General features: G+C 42.8%; 2 protein-coding genes across 6 annotated transcripts in view; one reads left to right on the forward strand and one right to left on the reverse strand.

Annotated features, from left to right (window-relative positions):
• The window catches only part of LOC115591153 (uncharacterized), a 64,552-nt gene extending 48,139 nt beyond the window's left edge, over nucleotides 1-16,413 (forward strand). For all 5 annotated transcript variants that reach the window (XM_030432878.1, XM_030432880.1, XM_030432881.1 and 2 more), the window contains one exon: nucleotides 15,757-16,413. In XM_030432878.1, coding sequence (XP_030288738.1) covers nucleotides 15,757-15,915 — 159 coding nt within the window. In that variant the 3' untranslated portion in view covers nucleotides 15,916-16,413. The remainder of the gene's footprint in view (nucleotides 1-15,756) is intronic.
• The window catches only part of LOC115591154 (transcription initiation factor TFIID subunit 4B-like), a 75,686-nt gene continuing 58,037 nt past the window's right edge, over nucleotides 1,445-19,093 (reverse strand). Inside the window, exons 18-23 of the mRNA XM_030432885.1 lie at nucleotides 14,349-14,425; nucleotides 8,357-8,497; nucleotides 6,376-7,929; nucleotides 5,837-5,864; nucleotides 1,947-2,134; nucleotides 1,445-1,794 (exon numbers count right to left, since the gene is read on the reverse strand). Of these exons, the coding sequence (XP_030288745.1) occupies nucleotides 7,899-7,929; nucleotides 8,357-8,497; nucleotides 14,349-14,425 (249 nt within the window). The 3' untranslated portion in view covers nucleotides 1,445-1,794; nucleotides 1,947-2,134; nucleotides 5,837-5,864; nucleotides 6,376-7,898. The remainder of the gene's footprint in view (nucleotides 1,795-1,946; nucleotides 2,135-5,836; nucleotides 5,865-6,375; nucleotides 7,930-8,356; nucleotides 8,498-14,348; nucleotides 14,426-19,093) is intronic.

Raw genomic sequence — 19,093 nt, forward strand, 5'->3', positions numbered from 1 at the left:
AAGGCAACTCAATTATTTTCAGTTAATTTGAATTACAGTTTCCACTGGAGACCACTGGAATAAGTTCACAGAACTTTAAAAAATAAGCAGACAACCACACCATTTTATGTTAACCAAATTCAATGTTTATTAGTTTGTGTTGTCATGTGACATGTGACTCCAAACGCCAAAATTGATTGCCTCAATTAAATTGAATTTAACAAACTAAAAAAGGTTCTTACAAACTTGATATTGACCAAACAACTAATCAGATAGTAAGGAAATAATCAAAAACACTAATAAATTATAATAAATACACAAATTAAATTATCTTTTTCGTTATCAGCTATAAAAGAAAAAACAGTTTCCTGGCTAATTCCCAAGTAAGGCAACAGCAATTTGGATGAAATTACAAAAATTCTGTAGATAACTTTAAACTAGCCTTGTATAATGCTTCACCCTGCAGCCTTCTTTCAGATGACTTTCTACATCATCAAGTCATTCTTGAGGGTCTGCAACCTGGGTGACAGTTTACCGCTTTCTAGACCAAGTAAAATCTTTTGAGTGAGATCAAAAGTGTTGGTCAGTGCTTTGGGATAGCTGAAGTGTAGTAGTGCATAGAACAGTCCAAAGACTACCAGGAAGGCATTGTCAAAATTGGGGAGGCTGACCGGGGCATCACTTTCAATGACAACAGAGATTCTCACAGGGTGGTAGTGAACTGGTCTTGTGTCATGGTCACTGATGACAGTAAGGAGGCCCACTGCAATACCATCAAGCCCTGGCTCATCAGACTCGTCCTGAATGAATGAAAAAGAGCTACTAATCACAAACTAACACATGGAACAGAACAGATGACATATCATTTATCTTTATTTAACCAAGTCCAATTGAACTCGAATAACTCTTTTACAAGGGAGACCTGGGTCTCATTGGAAGAGACTAAAAACACAAGATCCATGTTCTGCACACATGAATCAAATCTTCACAAATAACCAGAGAATCTGGTGAAAGAGACTGAAACCAAGCTAAAGGACATTTACAGGAAAATGTTTTTCTGAACACCAATACAGTTCCTTTGTAGTGAGGAGAAAGAAAACAGACCACACACGAAAACTGTATGGGTAGACTAAACAAAGTCAAAGTCCTAAAACATGTTAGTATTTTGATGAACTGTTTACATAATACACAGTAGAATCTGTTAGGCTCCCTCCGGGTTGGGGGAGAGCTCCTGCCTCAAGTATCTTGGAGTCTTGTTCACGAGTGAGGGAAGGATGGAGCGCGAGATGACAGGCGGATCGGCGCAGCTGCCGCAGTAATGCGGTCGTTGTATCGGTCTGTCGTGGTGAAGAAAGAGCTGACCCGAAAGGCGAAGCTCTCGATTTACCGGTCAATCTACGTTCCTACCCTCACCTATGGCCATGAACTTTGGAAAGAACATTTTTTTAAAGAATAAGATCCCGGATACAAGCGGCCGAAATGAGTTTCCTCCGCAGGGTGGCGGGGCGCTCCCTTAGAGATAGGGTGAAGAGCTCTGTCATCCGGGAGGAGCTCGGAGTAAGAGCTGTTGCTCCTCCACATTGAGAGGAGCCAGCTGAGGTGGCACGGGCATCTGTATCGGATGGCCCCTGGATGCCTTCCTCAGGAGATTTTCCTGAATTTTCCTAAAGTTTCAGCCAGAGCATCTGCTATATTCCCAGTTTTTGATGCCCTCTGTCTGCATAAGGACATCAGTCGAGGAAGATGGCGGTCAAGCTCAGCATAGAATGTGTTAGGCAGGTTCTGATTCGTAATCCGCTGGAACTCTGCATACAACTACATTGAAAGAACAGCAGGAGAAAACAGCAACAACACTTAAAAAACAGTTCAATTTGAAGAATCTAGCACACATTTATGAAGCAGAAACAGCGGCCAAATGAGTGAGAATCACAATTTTCACTTTCAAAGAGAGAGCTGATCCATATTACCTCAGATTCTATTTTGAGAGCAGGCCAGAGGGCCATGAGCTCATTCACTGCTCGGCAGGTCATCACAACGAACTGTCGGCGTTTTCCATCATTTCCATTGCTAAGTTTCAGCTCAACATCAAATGCAAATGTGGGAACTGGAAAAGGACTTGGAGGCCACCTGTTGAGACGCTCTGAAGATAACACATCTGAAAGTAGAACAGAAGATGCAATAGAGCTGGAGTCTTGTGGAAGTGAGATGTGCACAACAGCTTTTTGTGGTAATTACTCAATGTCTGTAAGGGAAGTAAGTTTCCCGTCAAAGTCTGGATCTTCATAAAGCAAATCGAAGTCAAGGTCACTTTCCAGTTGTTCTTTTATAGTGTTGATCAGTGCATCAACAGAGGCGGGTCATGAGCTGAGTTTTGTCATGATTCCTGATTTTGCCTTGTGTTTATTGTGTTGTGTCATGTTTGGATTTTTCATGCCTTGTGCCTTTAAGTTTTTCCTGTGGTCTGCCCTCTGTCTCCCTCTGTCTGTCTGCCTTGTTCCTTCCTGGTCTGCTCCTCTGTGCTCCTCCCGTTCGTTAACACACCTGGCTTCCTCCCTCCTTTCTCTCCTCACCTGTTCCTCGTTTGGTAAACAGTGTCTGTGTACTTAGTCTGTGTGTTTCCCTTCACTCCTCGTCTGGTCATTGTATGTATTCTGTTGGTGTTGTATTTGTCAGCCTCTGTCTGTGTCCATGCTCCCGTTCATGTGCCTGCTCCTGTCTGTTCCTTGTTCCCCCACAGTATGTGTTTTTGGATTTGAGTTTTGCATTTAGCATTTTTTGATTTGAACTTTGGTTTTGATTTGTACTTTACCTTTTTTCTTCATGCATTCTTGTACTGTTTTCTTTGCTACTTTGGTTTTTGGTCTTTGGACTTAGTTTGTTTCATGGCTCTTGGTTTTTGTGGAATTCAGCTTTTGTAAAATAAAAGCTCGCCTTTTGTTTCCCCACTCCTGCCTCCCGTTCCATGAGTAACTGCACTTGGGTCCACCCTCCTCTATCCATAGTCTACCCCTTTAACCCTGTCTGACAAGTTTTAATTTTCTAGCCTTGTCTGGCTCAACAACACGAAGAATCATTGGTTGTGGGGATGCAGCTGCCATTGTGCTAATGAAAAGACAATATCAGGTTGTTAAAGAGTACCATATACAGCTTATAAATTGCTTAATTACACAGAGAGTGAATAAAGACACAATAACTGATATATAAAAGAACACTTCATTATTACCTGAGCTCAGTTCTGTCTCACTTGAAAGAAATGCTTGGGGGTCAGCAGCAGCAAGCTGTCATTGTCTGGTATGCTGAGAGAGGGACTGTATCGTTCAGACCAGACTGCAGGTGGATCGACAGGCTTGTGTCTGCAGTTGAGAGCTCATAGGACCGTTTATGTTCTACATACTAGGAGCCATAATTCCGACACAGAAAAGATGCGGTGTGATTCACAATGACAGTCCACCGCTAACTCCTACAGACAGAAACATTCCAAAGACATAGTCTGTGCCATCAATAGTTACATTTGGTGTCTCGTAGATTGTGTCACTAGTTGTTTGTTCTCTAATGTGTACTTGAGCAACCTCTGGTAGAGCTGAAACCAGAACAGAGTCAACCCTGGATGCCTGAGTTTTTGGCTTGAAAAATGATGGTGCAGCAAGATGATATGCAATCACGTGTTGGTATCTGACTGCCATTGTCTTCAAAATATTTTTGAAGTCTTGAGTGTCATGCACCACTTTTTTGAAAAAGTGGTGAGTGGCCTCAAACCGCATGGTCCAAACGTGCAACAGGGGCCCAAAGCAATTGACTAGAGCAGGATAATTCTCCACATAATGATGTTTAGGACGGAGCCTAACCTCAGGGAAAACCTCTAGCAATGCCTGTCTATGATCAATGATTTTGCACAGAAAATAGTCTAAGGTTTCATCAGTAATGGATGGGCACAATGCTAACTCTACCACCTCATTCAGCTCCATCAAAACTGCCCATGTCTCACCACCCTCTGGTACTACACTGCCAACAAGCAATGGAATTAGTCGGAGCAGAGTGGCATTTTCATGTCGTTCCTCGAGAAAGAAACATTTTAGGAAGTAGCTGAGGTCTATCCACTTTATCAGTGTGTTGATATGGGAATGATGTAATCTTGTTTTTCAAATACTCAAAAGTGAAGTACATCAGCCGGATCATCTCTTTAACACAAAGAGCAAGCTCCATGGGAACGATACCTTCCAGAAGATCATGGAGTGTATCAGGAGGAAACCCTGTGATTGTATGGAAGTAATCCAGGGACTCATGCAAGACACAGCCACCTTTAACACCAAAGTTGGTGCTCAAAGTGTCACTTTCTTGAGCAGTTTGTACATGTGGGTCATGGCTGGCTTTGGTTCTTTCTTGGAACTTTCCCTCTCTGACTTCAGTAACTTGAAACTGTTCAGCTGAGCCCATACAGAATCTGTAAACATGGCCTGCTCTAAATGACTCTACAAAGCCACCTAATCCATGAGCCGCCAAATTGTAAGCAGAAACACAAAAGACAGTGTCTCTGACATTCTGACCAACTCTTTTGATGTAGACACCGTCTTTTTCCAGAGTATGTAGATCATGCAGCAATGGAGCAAGTTCAGCTGCATATCCATTCTTACGGAGGTCTGTCACTTTTACCAGTATTGCTAGCTGTATAGCATGTAATGCTGATCTGTATTTTGGTGGCACATTAGCGAGGACCAAATATACAGCGCAAAATGTGTGAATTTTGCTTGATGTGCCAAGCGGATTGGCAATTTCATGGTCATCCATATATAGCTGGAGTGGTAGGATGAGACCTCCTGTTGACAGTAACTCATTTTCAAGGAAATGAGAGCCATTGGAGCATGATACATATTGACCAGATGCAGTATTTGTTTCAGTAATCTTGTCAAGAATGTCTGTGTTTTTAAACAACTCTTGAATCATTGAAAGGATAGAAACATACATGCTGGTATGTCCAGGTTGCTCCAACTGATACTCCACTGGCATAACACAAGGATAGTTGTGCTCAAAAAAGGCTTTTCTGCGCTTGGATGAACTCAACTCGGCACCTTTAGAAGTTGATGTAGAGAGAACATTGCAGTCCATGACAGCGGCAACAACTTGACTCAGTGTAGGTTCTGCAATAGTGTTACCATTTCTTTGCAGTGTGTCATTAACTGCCTCTTTGATCAATGGCTCAGATAAGGAGAAGATCTGATTCAAGTGGTCTACTATTCCCTGAGAAGCGGTGTTTGAGACATGGAGGATAGCCTGCATCTTTAGGAATAAGGAAGATACGTTTTTTTCAGTTGATTTCTTAGACTGCCAGTGTCACACTGATCACCATTCCCCACTTCTGTGGTCTGGCCTGGGCATTCTTGGTGCAGATCATTAGTTACTTCAGACATACTGGCTTGAAGATTATGGGGATCCTCACTGACAATATCAGTTTGAAAGTCTGATGCAAGACTTGCTTGGTGTGCTCTACTTTTATGACAATTGAATGATGAGTACACATTTGTGCTATAGCTACAATCCTTATATGGGCATGTCACTGTTTCATGACTTTTCACATGCTTTCTGAGGTGACTGAAAACAGCTGATTCAGAAAAGGGTTGCTGAAATGTGCATAAAGGGCATTCAAAAAACACAGGCCCCTGACTCTGCTCTGTACAACGGCTAGGTTGTGCTGTGTGATACCTTGACAAATGAGTACACAGTGGATTAAATGTCTGAAATGTATACATGCAATCAGTATAGAGACATGGAAGAGGGCTGATTCTGGAATAGTGGCTGTGGTGCAGCCTGTAGTGTTTAAATAACTGTATTCTGGACATTAAAGGAGCTGTGCACAACTTACACGTCCAGATCATTTTGGAACCAGCAACCTAAAAGGCAAAAAAATGACACATGTTAGACCACCATCTAAAACTTTTGAAGCAGAATCGCTTATACTTATGCTTTAAAATGACAACATGTTTTGCTCAAAACAATGTGTTGTGTCTATAGATGGACAAGAGGTTAAGTAAACTTTTTTACATGTTTTTAAGACAAATCTTGAATGGAATTTTGGACTCAATTTTAGACCAATCATTTTTCTTTTTTGCAAGCAAATACAAAGTTAAGTAAAATATGATCTGTGCAGTGCCAAAGATTAAATATCAATTAGGAAGATGGTATTTATGAACAGAACACATTCATGATTTGTTGAATTGAATACAGCAAAAAGTTTTATTTTGATCAAACTGGCAAGTAGAATAAATGATGATGTGTGTATGTGGGGGTGTGTATGATATAGGGTTACCACACTAAAACGTTGTCTGAGGAAAAAAATTGAGGTTATTGGTATTTAAAGGGAGGGGAGGGGTGGTTGATAGAAGAATTCATTCTTTGGATTACCTGGTATCTTTATCACATCTCCAGTTATCTTCTTAACTCTGTCTTAACTTCTTGCAACTGGAACAGAAGGATGCAAAGGCATAAACTGATCAGCAACTGAACAATTAGGCCTAAAAGCATTCAAAGAGTGTCAAATTATAGATACTTCCATTTATACATTTTCCCTGTTAATGATCTTTTCATTTGATCAAGTGTCAAGCTACTAAAGCACTCAGGCAAAATTAACATTACTGAAAAGGTTTTTTTCCCAAACATATCACACACAAAAACAATAAACATAAAATCCGAGTATGAAAAAGTTGAAAACCACAAATATGATTAATGAACCATTTTTATCACTTGCAAGAATAAATAGTTGTTTGCTAAATTTGTGCATAAGTTTTTGAAATTTACAGTTTAAAATTTACATTTAAATGCAGGCAATGCCTCAGGCTCAGGGCTCCTCATCTCCTCCCTGCCTGCACCACATTCAGCAGTGGCCTCATTGTTCTGAGTCAATAAACTAAAAAAAACGACTCCACTATGCACTAAACACACTACACCCAACACTACATAACACACTAATTATACACTCCAAACATGCTATATGTCACAAATCTCTCAACTCTACGACTTGCTATCTCTATCGCTGTCACCATCACTGTCACTGACGCTGTCACTTCCACAACTTCCCCCTGTTCCTCAGCAACCAAATCACCTGGTTTGACATATAATTTTATGATTGGTTGGTGTGGTGCCTTTTACCACCAATAGGAACAGGGGTGTCACAGGACACTTCCTGCTTACGGATACCTTCATGAGAAAAGCCTGTTTTTATTGTCTCTTCCTGCACCAAACGTGCCTGCCAGGACACTCATGTTGGGCCCAGGTGGGCTCCACCAGGGCTGATATGTGGGGCCCAGCCTGGCTGCCCAACTGGGGTCCAGCTAAATCTGTCCTCAGTTTCCGTGGAGGCGCCTAATGTGCCAGCCCTGATGGGCTGATGATAGGCCCTTGCTGGGCTTCATATGGGTCCCACATGGGCATAACCAGGGTTTTCCCCATGTGGGTCCCACAGATTTTCCCTTATATGGACTGGTGATGGGCCCTTATTGGGCTTCATATAGGTCCCATGTGGGCAAAAACAGTTTATCCCATGCCTTTATTTTTCATGAGTTGGTGATAGGCCCAAACTCAGTTATATATATATGTATACATATACACATATAATAACATAAAATATAGTTTAGTAAAGAAAAGTGTGTTAAAGTAAAACTCAGATGTTTTTATATATTCAAAGAACATAGATAGTTGATGCTTCTTTTCAATACAGTAGCGTTGGTAATGAGATTGGTATTGAATAGGGGTGATGATACATTAGGAAGTCTAACTGAAGAATAAAACAAAGATTAGAAGACTAAAAAGCTACTATAACGAAAAGGAGAGGGGCCAAGCAAATTTCTAAGGAAAACAGATTATTCAACAACAAATATAGAAAAAACAGTGTAATGTGTGTATGTGTGCTATGTAATGATGATGGTCTTCTACTCCTGTGTCCTTCCTGTTCCAACGGCCCTTTGAAAAGAAAAAAAATGATGAAGAAGGACCTTACCTCATTTATTAGTGCTTTGAGATAGCTGATTATTGTGATCTATGAAGTATCTCAAGGGTGCTCCAAATTGAATTTAAGACATTTATAGACCCTATTCAGCCTACATACTGTAGCGATATGAGTCTAACACAGTTAAATTGTCATGAAATTTAAACTTAAAATGGCAAAACAACAAATCATTCTTGTAGCAAACATCATTCCAAACTATAAATATAAAATATATTTTAATTTTTATATCTTTAAACCTTTAAGTGATGTATTTGTTTTGATGCCAAAATTCACACCGTGATTATGAACACAGCAAACACTATAAAAAAATGAAAAGTAGAGTGTAGAAAAAGCACTGAGCACTGTCTCTGTCATTTATATCTTGCATATTTTGGGACTTACAGGTTTTGCTCTCCTCCATGTGCTCTCATGGCATGGTTTCCTTTCCTCCCCTGTCCCTGGCACCAATCAGCCATTTTGACACTGCCTTTTCCGCATCCTTTCTTGTTATGTCTTTGGTGAGGGAATTTCTTTTCAAACTCCCTGTAATTGACATCCAGAATAAGCAGAGAGGGAGAAAGTGTATTATTTAGATGTTACATATGGTGAAATAAATATCTAAAAATAATGTTTGTCATTTCTCTGTCATGGTATATGGCATAGGTCTGCACCTACGAATAAACCAGATGAATATCCGACTGGCCCTCTCTCTCCCATGCACTCCGCACAACACAGAGGCTGATGCTAAGTGGTGTGGGAGTGGACTGCCATCTGATTTTATATATTTCTTTATTTTCTATTTGTTTAACACCTGATTCTATTTTTAATATAAGGATCAGTTTAACATTTTGTATAATTAACTAGAATAGAAGATTGCATTAAAATGTTATGTTGAAAAATTTAAATTGTGATAAGACAAACTAAATAAATAAATCGTAAATAAATACATCAATAAATACAATAAAACTGCAACATAATCCGTGTATGGTTCATTCTCTCATTATTCTGTTTAAAAAAACAAAATCAGTGAAACAAGCAAATGGGTCTGTTTTCTCCGTCTTGAAACCATAACAGAAAAACCGAAAATGAAAAAATGAGAGACGTTATCCACGTAAATATGGAAGCGTGTCTTCGCCTTTATTCAAATGGTAATTTATTTTGCAAAATGGTTTCAAGACGGAGAAACTGACCCATTTGCTTGTTTTCCCGATGATCACGGATTGCCAAATTGCAAGTGTTCTAGCGGAAACGGAAACACCATTCGCGGATAACAAAGAGTTTAGCCAATCACAGACCCCGCTGGTAGACTCATCTCCATGACAACCCCCGCCACACACGAGCACAGTTTATATAAAAATGCACTGGCTAAAAGAGCAGATAGGATTTTTATGGCTGTGGTTGAGTTTATTCATGTTTTTCTTTTTTTCTTTACCTCACATTATAGCAGCTGAAATACCAAAACATTTTGATGACACCTTAAGTGTCAATAATATAACAATATTATAACAATTACATTTTTGGCCCAGTTGGGACCTATCTAGTTCCCATATATGCTGACCAACTGGGATGTCCATCTCTCGCCCATGTATATTCTTCTGGGATGCCCATGTGGGGCCCAACACCAACCCACTTCAAAGCCCACTCTGAGCCCATTGTCATGACTGTAGATTCTTGGTTGTTGTGTTGTGTCTGGTTTTGTCTTGTGGTTTCGTGTATTTGATTTCCGTGTCTATGTATCTTGTCTTGTGTCTTGTTTTTCCCATGCCCTCATGTGTCCTTTAAGTTCTCCTGTGTTTTTTCCTATGTTCCCTCTGGCTCCCTCTGTCTATTGCTTTGTTCCCTTCATGTTCTCATGTGCTCCTTCCCTTCGTTATCTCACCTGTCGGTCCACCTCACCTGTTCTTGTCTTGTCATCAGTGTCTGTGTACTTAGTCTCTGTGTTCCCCTCACTCCTTGTCTGGTCATTGTATGTACTCTGGATGTCTTCTGTTTGTTCTTGTCAGCCCCTGTCTACGTCCATGCTCTTGTCCAGGTTCAAGTCCTGTTATGGTAGGTTTTGGTTTTGGTTTTTATTCCATGTTTGATTTGAACTTTGCCTTTTTCTTTGTAATTTGTCTTGCCTTTTAGTTGCTACTTTGCCTCGCTGTTTTTGTTTGCTACTTTGCCTCTTGCCCCCGTTTTGTCTGCTTCTGTTTTTGTGTTCAGCTTTTAGATAAAGCTCGCCTTTTGTTTCCCCATATCCTTGCCTCTCGTGTTACTGCATTTGGGTCCACCTTCCCCTTTCCATAGTCTTCCCTTTAACCCCCTGCCTGACAGAATGACCAGACCTAAAATGGACCCAGCAGTTAATTGGCTGGAAATTATTCGCTGGTACCAAGACTTCATGACAAATCCAGCTAGCAGGGCTCGTCAAATTGCTGCTAGCAACCTTTTTTTTCAAGCCAGAGCAAAGCTACCAACCGAAACCCACGCCACAGTCACAGCCACAGCCAAGCTACCAGCCCCAGCCCATGCCGTAGCCGCAGCTCGGCTACCAGCCCAGGCCTCAGTCTCAACCTCAGTATCTGCCAATCCTGATATGTCCCCTTTCTTGGGAACCCGGCTGGCCTACAAGGCCCCAACGAGAAAGCGACGAGCCCGTCCACGTCCTGGCTCCCTGAAGTCAGGCTCTGGGGCCCAAACTCATGCCTCAGCTCCAGCGTCAGACCATGCCTCAGCTCCGGCGTCAGACCATGCCTCAGCTCTGGCCACAGACCATGCCTCAGCTCCGGCCACAGACCATGCCCCAGCTCGATTCCCAGCTCCTATGTTGGCTGCCCAGTCCGACCTGCCAGCTGGTCCATCCCTTCGACGGCATGGCTGACAACGGTTCCAGCTGGCCCTCAGTCCGCGGCCCGGTCGACACCTGCCAGTGGCCCTCAGTCGGCGGCCCGGTCGACACCTGCCAGTGGCCCTCAGTCGGCGGCCCGGTCGACACCTGCCAGTGGCCCTCAGTCGGCGGCCCGGTCGACACCTGCCAGTGGCCCTCAGTCGGCGGCCCGGTCGACACCTGCCTTTGGCCCTCAGTCGGCGGCCTGGTCGACACCTGTTCCTGCCTGTGGATTTCAGTCGGCGGACCTGATGGCGCCTGTTCCTGCCTGTGGCCTTCAGTCGGCGGACCTGATGGCGCCTGTCCCTGCTCCTCGGTTGGAGGCCCGGCCAAGGCCTGTCCCTGCTCCTCGGTCGGAGGCCCGGCCGAGGCCCGTCCCTGCACCTCGGTCGGAGGACCGGCCGAGGCCCATGCCAAGTCCTGTCCCTGCACCTCGGTCTGAGGACCGGCCGAGGCCCACGCCAAGTCCTGTCCCTGCACCTCGGTCGGAGGACCGGCCGAGGCCCACGCCAAGTCCTGTCCCAGCTCCTCGGTCGGAGGACCGGCCGAGGCCCACGCCAAGTCCTGTCCCAGCTCCTCGGTCGGAGGACCGGCCGAGTCCCACGCCGAATCCAGTGCCTGCCCCTCGGTCAGACCTCCGGCCGAGTCCCACGCCCAGTCCAGCGCCTGCTCCTCGGTCGGAGGTCCGGCCGAGTCCCACGCCAAGTCCTGTGTCTGCTCCCCGATCGGAGGACCGGCCGAGGCCAGTGCCAAGTCCAGTGCCAGCTCCTCGGTCGGAGGCCTGGCCGAGGTCGTCCACTGCCAGCCACCGTTCATCAGCTTCCAGGCCACCAGCTCCCTGCAAACCCCTGTTGGTGGTCCGGCCAAGACCCAGGAGGTTTTCCCAGCCAGTGGTCCGGCCTCAAGAATGCCTTCGCCGCCGGCCTCCAGTGGGTTCCAGCCCACGCCTTCACCTTCGCCTTCGCTGCCAGCCTCCAGTGGGTTCCAGCCCACGCCTTCACCTTCGCCTTCGTCGCCGGCCTCCAGTGGGTCCCAGCCCGCGCCTTCGCCTTCGTCGCCGGCCTCCAGTGGGTTCCAGCCCACGCCTTCACCTTCGCCTTCGTCGCCGGCCTCCAGTGGGTCCCAGCCCGCGCCTTCGCCTTCGTCGCCGGCCTCCAGTGGGTCCCAGCCCACGCCTTCGCCTTCGTCGCCAGCCTCCAGAACGCCTACGTCTTCTTCATCGCCGGCCTCCAGAACGCCTACGTCTTCGTCTTCGTCTTCGTCTTCGTCTTCGTCTTCGTCTTCGTCGCCGGCCTCCAGAACGCCTACGTCTTCGTCTTCGTCGCCGGCCTCCAGAACGCCTTCGTCTTCGTCGCCGGCCTCCAGAACGCCTACGTCTTCGTCTTCATCGCCGGCCTCTAGGGGGCCCCAGCCCACGCCCCCGGCCTCCAGTGGGTTCCAGTCCTTGCCTCCACTCTCCTGTTTTGGACCTTGGCCCTCCTCCTGACCCCCCTCCACCCTCCCTGCTTCACTTTGACTTAAGTTTTGAGGGACATCTGGGAGCTGTCCCTTGAGGGAGGGGTACTGTCATGACTGTAGATTCTTGGTTGTTGTGTTGTGTCTGGTTTTGTCTTGTGGTTTCGTGTATTTGATTTCCGTGTCTATGTATCTTGTCTTGTGTCTTGTTTTTCCCATGCCCTCATGTGTCCTTTAAGTTCTCCTGTGTTTTTTCCTATGTTCCTTCTGGCTCCCTCTGTCTATTGCTTTGTTCCCTTCATGTTCTCATGTGCTCCTCCCCTTCGTTATCTCACCTGTCGGTCCACCTCATCTGTTCCTCGTCTTGTCATCAGTGTCTGTGTACTTAGTCTCTGTGTTCCCCTCACTCCTTGTCTGGTCATTGTATGTACTCTGGATGTATTCTGTTTGATCTTGTCAGCCCCTGTCTACGTCCATGCTCTTGTCCATGTTCAAATCCTGTTATGGTAGGTTTTGGTTTTGATTATTCCATGTTTGATTTGAACTTTGCCTTTTTCTTTGTACTTTGTCTTGCCTTTTAGTTGCTACTTTGCCCAGTCAAAAGCCATGTAACCCAAGTAAATCTCATGTGGGCCCCACTTGGACGTGTTGGCTGGGGTGATGGCAATGTCAGCGAAAAAACGCGGCGTACATTATTTATCATAGGTCCGGTTTCACTTGGCCTATCAACACAATTTAAAAACTGGTATATAGTTTAAAGGCTGCTCCAACACATAAATCGGAACCGACTCTGTCTCGCTGCTACGTCATCTTAAATTGGTCACATGATTTTGATACGCCGGCGTGCCGATCGACCTCAGAGTTTATTATCATATGGTCCTCTGAAGTGTAATTATTCATCTTTGTCATGAAAAGCAGCTACGCCCTGCAAGACTCCCGTGATAAGCCAGTGAATGGCAGGGGCTTGGAGAAGGTCTACCCTCTACAAACACATCAACAATGTATCCACCAGTGTATCATTAACGTGACAACCTGTAGCTTCTACCGAGCTAATGGACTGTAACCAATGCTGTCTGTCCTGTTATTTATAACATAAGGCTGTATTTTGTCTTATTGTTTTAATAAACGGAAAGACCAATTCGGGACACCTGGTTAAACATCTGAATATTTAGATAAGGTTTGTTAGCTCACTAGTTCTAGCAGCTTACCATTACATTCATTCATTCCATAGTTAGCACCATGGTGGCTAGCGGAGTTTTGCCTCTGCTGTAAACTCACTTTATCACAATCCATGGCGTTAAATAAGTAAAAGTGAATAAATATTAACATTCAAAACTTGCAGTAAGTCCTGGCTGCTGCCGCATAGGTCAAACTTCCGTTGCTTCCGGCCGCCAACCGAACATTTAAACTTTTCTTTTTCTGTGTTTTTTGCAAAGAGCGGTAAGGAATCAGTGTAGTATGCGCATTAGCGCCACCTTCTGCTTCGGAGGGTGAATCAGAGATTAACTCAGAATAAAAAATTATCCCTGCAGCTGCTCAACACATAGGTAAAAATAAAAAAAATATATAGGTTTCATTAAACTGATGCCAATAAAAATATTAAAAATTAAATAAAATATATACTTGTTGTCTTCCAAAATGCATTTCAGACCATTTGCCCCAATCAAATTTTAGGCTATGACTGCAATTTATTTGTTATGATCGATTTTATTTATTTGGGGAAGCACGTTGAGATTTATTGTATTTTAGCATGTGCTATATAAATTAAGTTTATTTTTAAATCATCCCTATTTAAAACAATAAATGTAACAGGACTTTATCATTCTTTGCATGTACTTACTTAATTCTATTAAGTTGTACTTAAATGATGTTTTTAAGTCATGCTTACTTATACATAAAATAGTTCAATATAATCAAAAAATATTAGTTAAAATCACTCAAAAAGGAAGAACATGTTACACCAACTTGACATAATTAAGTAAGTAGAACTTTTCTAAAACTTTAAGTATACACTACTTAATCTATTTAATTACTTAGAATGTTTGGGTTTATAGTGCAAGAACACCTCACCTACTGTCCAGCATGGTGCTGGTAGTGTTCTGCTGTGGGGCTGTACTGCTGTCAGTGAATTTGCTGCGGGATGTCTGCTGAAAGAAAGTAAATGGAATAATGAAGAAGGAGGATTGCCTCCAAATTATTCAGAAAAACATAAAATCATTAGCAGAAGATTGGCTCTTGGGTGCAGTTGGGTGTTCCAACAGGACAATTATCCCAAACACACATCACAAGTGTTAAAGGAATGGATCAATCAGTCTAGAATAGTGGTTTTGGAATGGCCTCCCCAAAGTCCTGGCTAGCACCCCATCGAGAACATGTGGACTGTGCTGAAGATACAAGTCTGTGCCTGGAAGCCAAAGAATTTAGTTGAACTTCACTGACTGTGCCAGGAGGAGTGGTTAAAAATTCATCCACAAGCTACCAGAAGCTTGTGGATTATTATTAATTCAGTATTGAACCCACACTTCAACCCACAAAGCAAGTTTACAAAAGCAAACAACAGTAATGTTTTAGCAGGTTGTTTCTTTATTTATACTTGGAAAAGTGTGTGTCATCCTGTCTGTCCAACAGCTACTGTCCCCAGCAAAGTGAGCCAGGCAGCTCCCACAGTTGAATGGTGATGATTATGTGATGCGATGAGGGGCTAAAAACTTGTCATTGTCATTTTCAACTATTGTAGTGTTGTAGTTACCGTCTCTGGCAATCTATATTGAAAAAATCACCAAATTTAATGAAGAATCACCGCGATTGTCAGCCCTATGATCTGAGTCTTCAGCGAACTTTCCACCGGAAAACAGCATCCCTCTCCAGAAGGGCGCACTGCAGTGCTCGAGCAGTGTCAACAATTTAATCGAAATCACCGTTAGTTGTTGCTGTGTTTGATATACTGCCATAAAGCATTACACACTCTGTTGCTCCCACCAAAGTTAGACAGTGCAGAAACAAGCGATAGGGGGGCAGTGTGACTGAGAGACCATTCACCCTAGTGCAAGTCACTGTACCATCAAAATAATTCTGAAGCTGTTAGTTTAAGGTAAAACATTTACATAATGTGAATGCTATGATGGAATGAAAAAGGTATATGAGAGCAGAGGCACATCATTAGCTCGGGTGGTCCGCCTGCACCGCTCTGATCTTTGAAAATGCAGTGAAATAATGAAGAGCTCACAACCCATTTTGTTTTGTGAAATGAAATGGCGGTGCCTCAGATCCTACGGTCAGAGGCCGCCAAAGAGAACATTTTCAAAATCTACATCTAATGTTTTTAAATTGAGCCATTAAATGTTGAACAAGCTCCCTCCTTTGTTCAGGCACTTTTCTTGACTTGAGCACTCCATTGGAGAAAAAATCAGAATGTCTTGCTCAAAAGCTCCTGGTTAAATCTCATGTTTGCTCTTGTTTGCCTTGTGTGTGACTGCAGGTGTTGGAGCGGCTGCAGCTCAGGGGGTTCTGGATCACATGTTCATGTGGTGGTGGAGTCGACTCTTCACAGTTCAGCGAATACATTCTAAGAAGGGAGAGCAGAGGCAGCCGACACCCCTCCACCCTCATCCAAATCAAACAGGAACTCATCGACTGAACTCATCTGAAATCACAGGAGACATTTTCACACATATCAGCAACAATGTTCTGTGAAAATGTGTTCAGATTTCACAAACTGAGAACAGGTTCTCTGCCCAATCAAAGAAATTAACAATTTGACCAGACATAAAACACAGTCTCCTATGCTGCAGTGAACATCACTACGTAGGTGACTGCGTTCAGGGCTGTATCTTCTTTGATAGTTAGTAATAGTTGCCACATTCATTTCAGACAGTACATTATACATTATAATGAAGAAATAGATCCATCGGTGCAGGGATTGGCATGAGATCATGGAAAGAGTGATGTAGTTTTGAGGTACATTGACATTAGCATTTTTATTGATGCAAAATGAATCCATGTGATCTTTGACAAGGTAAATTGTCATTTTTAAATAACGGTTTAAAAAACCAAAACAAATTTTTATTTTTTTTTTAAAGATTTTTTTGGCATAGACACCTTTATTAAGCAGTAGACAGATAGGAAATATGGGAGAGAGAGGGGGATGTGACATGCAGCAAAGGACCTCCGACCGGAATCGAACCGGGGTCGGCTGCGTCTATGGCATGCGCTCTAACCACTCCACCGCCTGCACGCCAAAAAACAAAACAATTTTTGAGGCCTTTGTGCGGAATCTATTTATAAAATGGAGTGTTGATAATGAATTGAGGAGTCTCACAGCCTGGGGAATGAAGCTGCTCTGTAGTCTGGTGGTATGGCAGTGTATACTTCTGCATCTGTCGTCAGAGAGAAGCAGGGTTAACAGACTGTGGCTGGGTGGGTGGGTGTTGTCTTTTAGTGTCTTTGGTCTCTGTGCAGCCATCTCCCTTCACTGATGCTCTGTGGGTGGTACCAGTGATGTTGTGGTGGTTTTATTCAACAACTGTAGAGACTTCCTATCCTAGATGGTCCCTGAAACATGCCAGTTGGTGATGTTTCCAGTCAGAATGCTTTCTATTGTTCCTCTGTAAAAGTTGACAGAATCATGCTCCAGAATGTAGTCTTTTTACGTTTCTGTAGGAAGTAGAACCTTTTCTGTGCTTTTTTAAACCAGGGTGGTGAAGTGTGATGACCAGGACAGGTTATCTGTGATGGTAATTCCAAGGTACCTAAAACTGTTCACCTACTCCACCTCACCTCAGTGGTTTTTATGTGTTTTTGAGGATATTCATTTTCCCAGTTTGGCATCCTGCTGTAGACAGTGGTGTTTGTCTTTGCCTCCTTTTTTATGAAATCCACAATCAGCTCCTTGGTTGTTTATTGATCCATGGTACATGTACATTTATATTGTAATATAGTATATTTCCTGGAAATTCAATTGAGAAACCACTGATAACCAGATGTTAATGTCTGCTCTGGCTAATCCATTGAATTCAATACCTAACAAATTGAGGTGCTTCATCACATTGATGCAAAACGTTGTGCTCAGTGGTTTCCATGCCAGCATTGGCATGATACCTGAAGTAATTTAAAAGGGAGAGCTACCATTGTATAAAATATTTTGACTGTTGTTTCATGGGTACAGTTGAGAACCCTACCCTTAGTCATCTCCACCATGGTCTTATGCTGAGGCTGGGAAATTCGCCATGTCCTCATTAGGGATACAATGATAATACATTTTGATTATAGTGTCTTGGTTTCACAATAATAATGAAAAAATTAAAAAAGCATTTCTAATTTGAAGTTGTATTATATTTTTGAGAGTAAGAACAGAAACACAAAAGTGGGGTTAATTGTGAAATCAGTTAATTGCTGCATCGCTCCTGAAGCTATTCTCAGTAGCTAAATGGTGTGGAGTGTTACATCTTATAATCCGACTGCATTGGTTTTTATGCAGTTTAAAAGTTTTAATGATACTGTACTGTACTGTACATTTTGTTATGTATGTGCAAACATTTTCAATCAAGATGCTAATGTGTTCTTTTGTGGATTTAAATAACGACAGATTGATAGTGTTATTGAATTTCTCTGAAAGGATCGTCTCACTCATATGTCCAGCTTTTCTCATCTTACAGCTGATAGGGACCCTTTTATGTTTTTGGAAGGGAATGACAAATCACAACATTTACAGCATATATACATTTTACATTATATAGTTCTGCTGCAGTGTTACAGAGAGACAATAACTTTGCAGAGAATGCAACAAATATCTTAAGGCAAACAATATTTTTACAGCCAAGTCTACTGGTTGTAATGTACTGTATATGCTGTATAAGTAATGTACATGCTCGATGCAACTGTGTACAAGTTGCAGTGGTAAGTATGAGGCATGAGCCATTTTTGCATGCACTGTTGCATTGTTTACTTGCAGAGACCATCAGTTACTGTACCTGGAGCAAATCTTATATATTTGCATTTCATTAAGTGTAAATATAGAGCACCAGCACAGATTTCACTAATAATACAGCCTTTAATTCATTTTTGGCATGCAAAATCTTTTTTTTAGATGCACAATGTTTTCATTCTTTTTGAAAAATGGAGGCAAAATATCCATGCAAATTGATTTATTTTCAAAATATGTTTTATGGGCAAGATGGGGATGAACTCATAAATATCCATGGAACAGCAACCTGAGCCAGCACTATTTATTTGTATATTACATTTTCATTATTTTGCATAGTTATTGTAAGACAGTGTCATGATGTATAAACAAAACCTTACACTTAAGAATTTTCGAAGGATAAATGAAGTGACATCTCTCACAAGTTTTACTTTATTGAGGCAAATCTCCAGTGATTCCTCATGCTGTCGTCTGGACCATATGGACCTAAAAAATTCTAGTGTATTGGGTTTGATGGCATTTAGCAGTGCGGTTCCAGGTTGCAACCAACTGAATACCCTTGTCCCACCATCACCTGCTGTGGCTACTAAAAAACACAAGGAACACTTTCCATCCAGGCCCATCTTTCCATTGTTTGGTTGGTGTATTGCAGGCTACTGTGGAAAGATAGTGGTGCACCACGGCAGACTAAAGGATCATTTGTGCTCCCTTTATGTATGTCTGTTTCAACATACTGTAACTGTCACTGCCAACATACTTCTATGCATCGTTTACATTGGCGTCAGTGTTAAGCAGTACAACCACCAGAGGTTGCCGCTAAGAGACAAATTGTCTGCATTATCCTCCACTTTTTCCTTTTTTAAATCCCATCCAATCTCCTCAAAAAACTATTTGC

This window comes from Sparus aurata, chromosome 11 (assembly GCF_900880675.1).
Source record: "Sparus aurata chromosome 11, fSpaAur1.1, whole genome shotgun sequence".
In the NCBI taxonomy this organism is placed as follows: domain Eukaryota; kingdom Metazoa; phylum Chordata; class Actinopteri; order Spariformes; family Sparidae; genus Sparus; species Sparus aurata.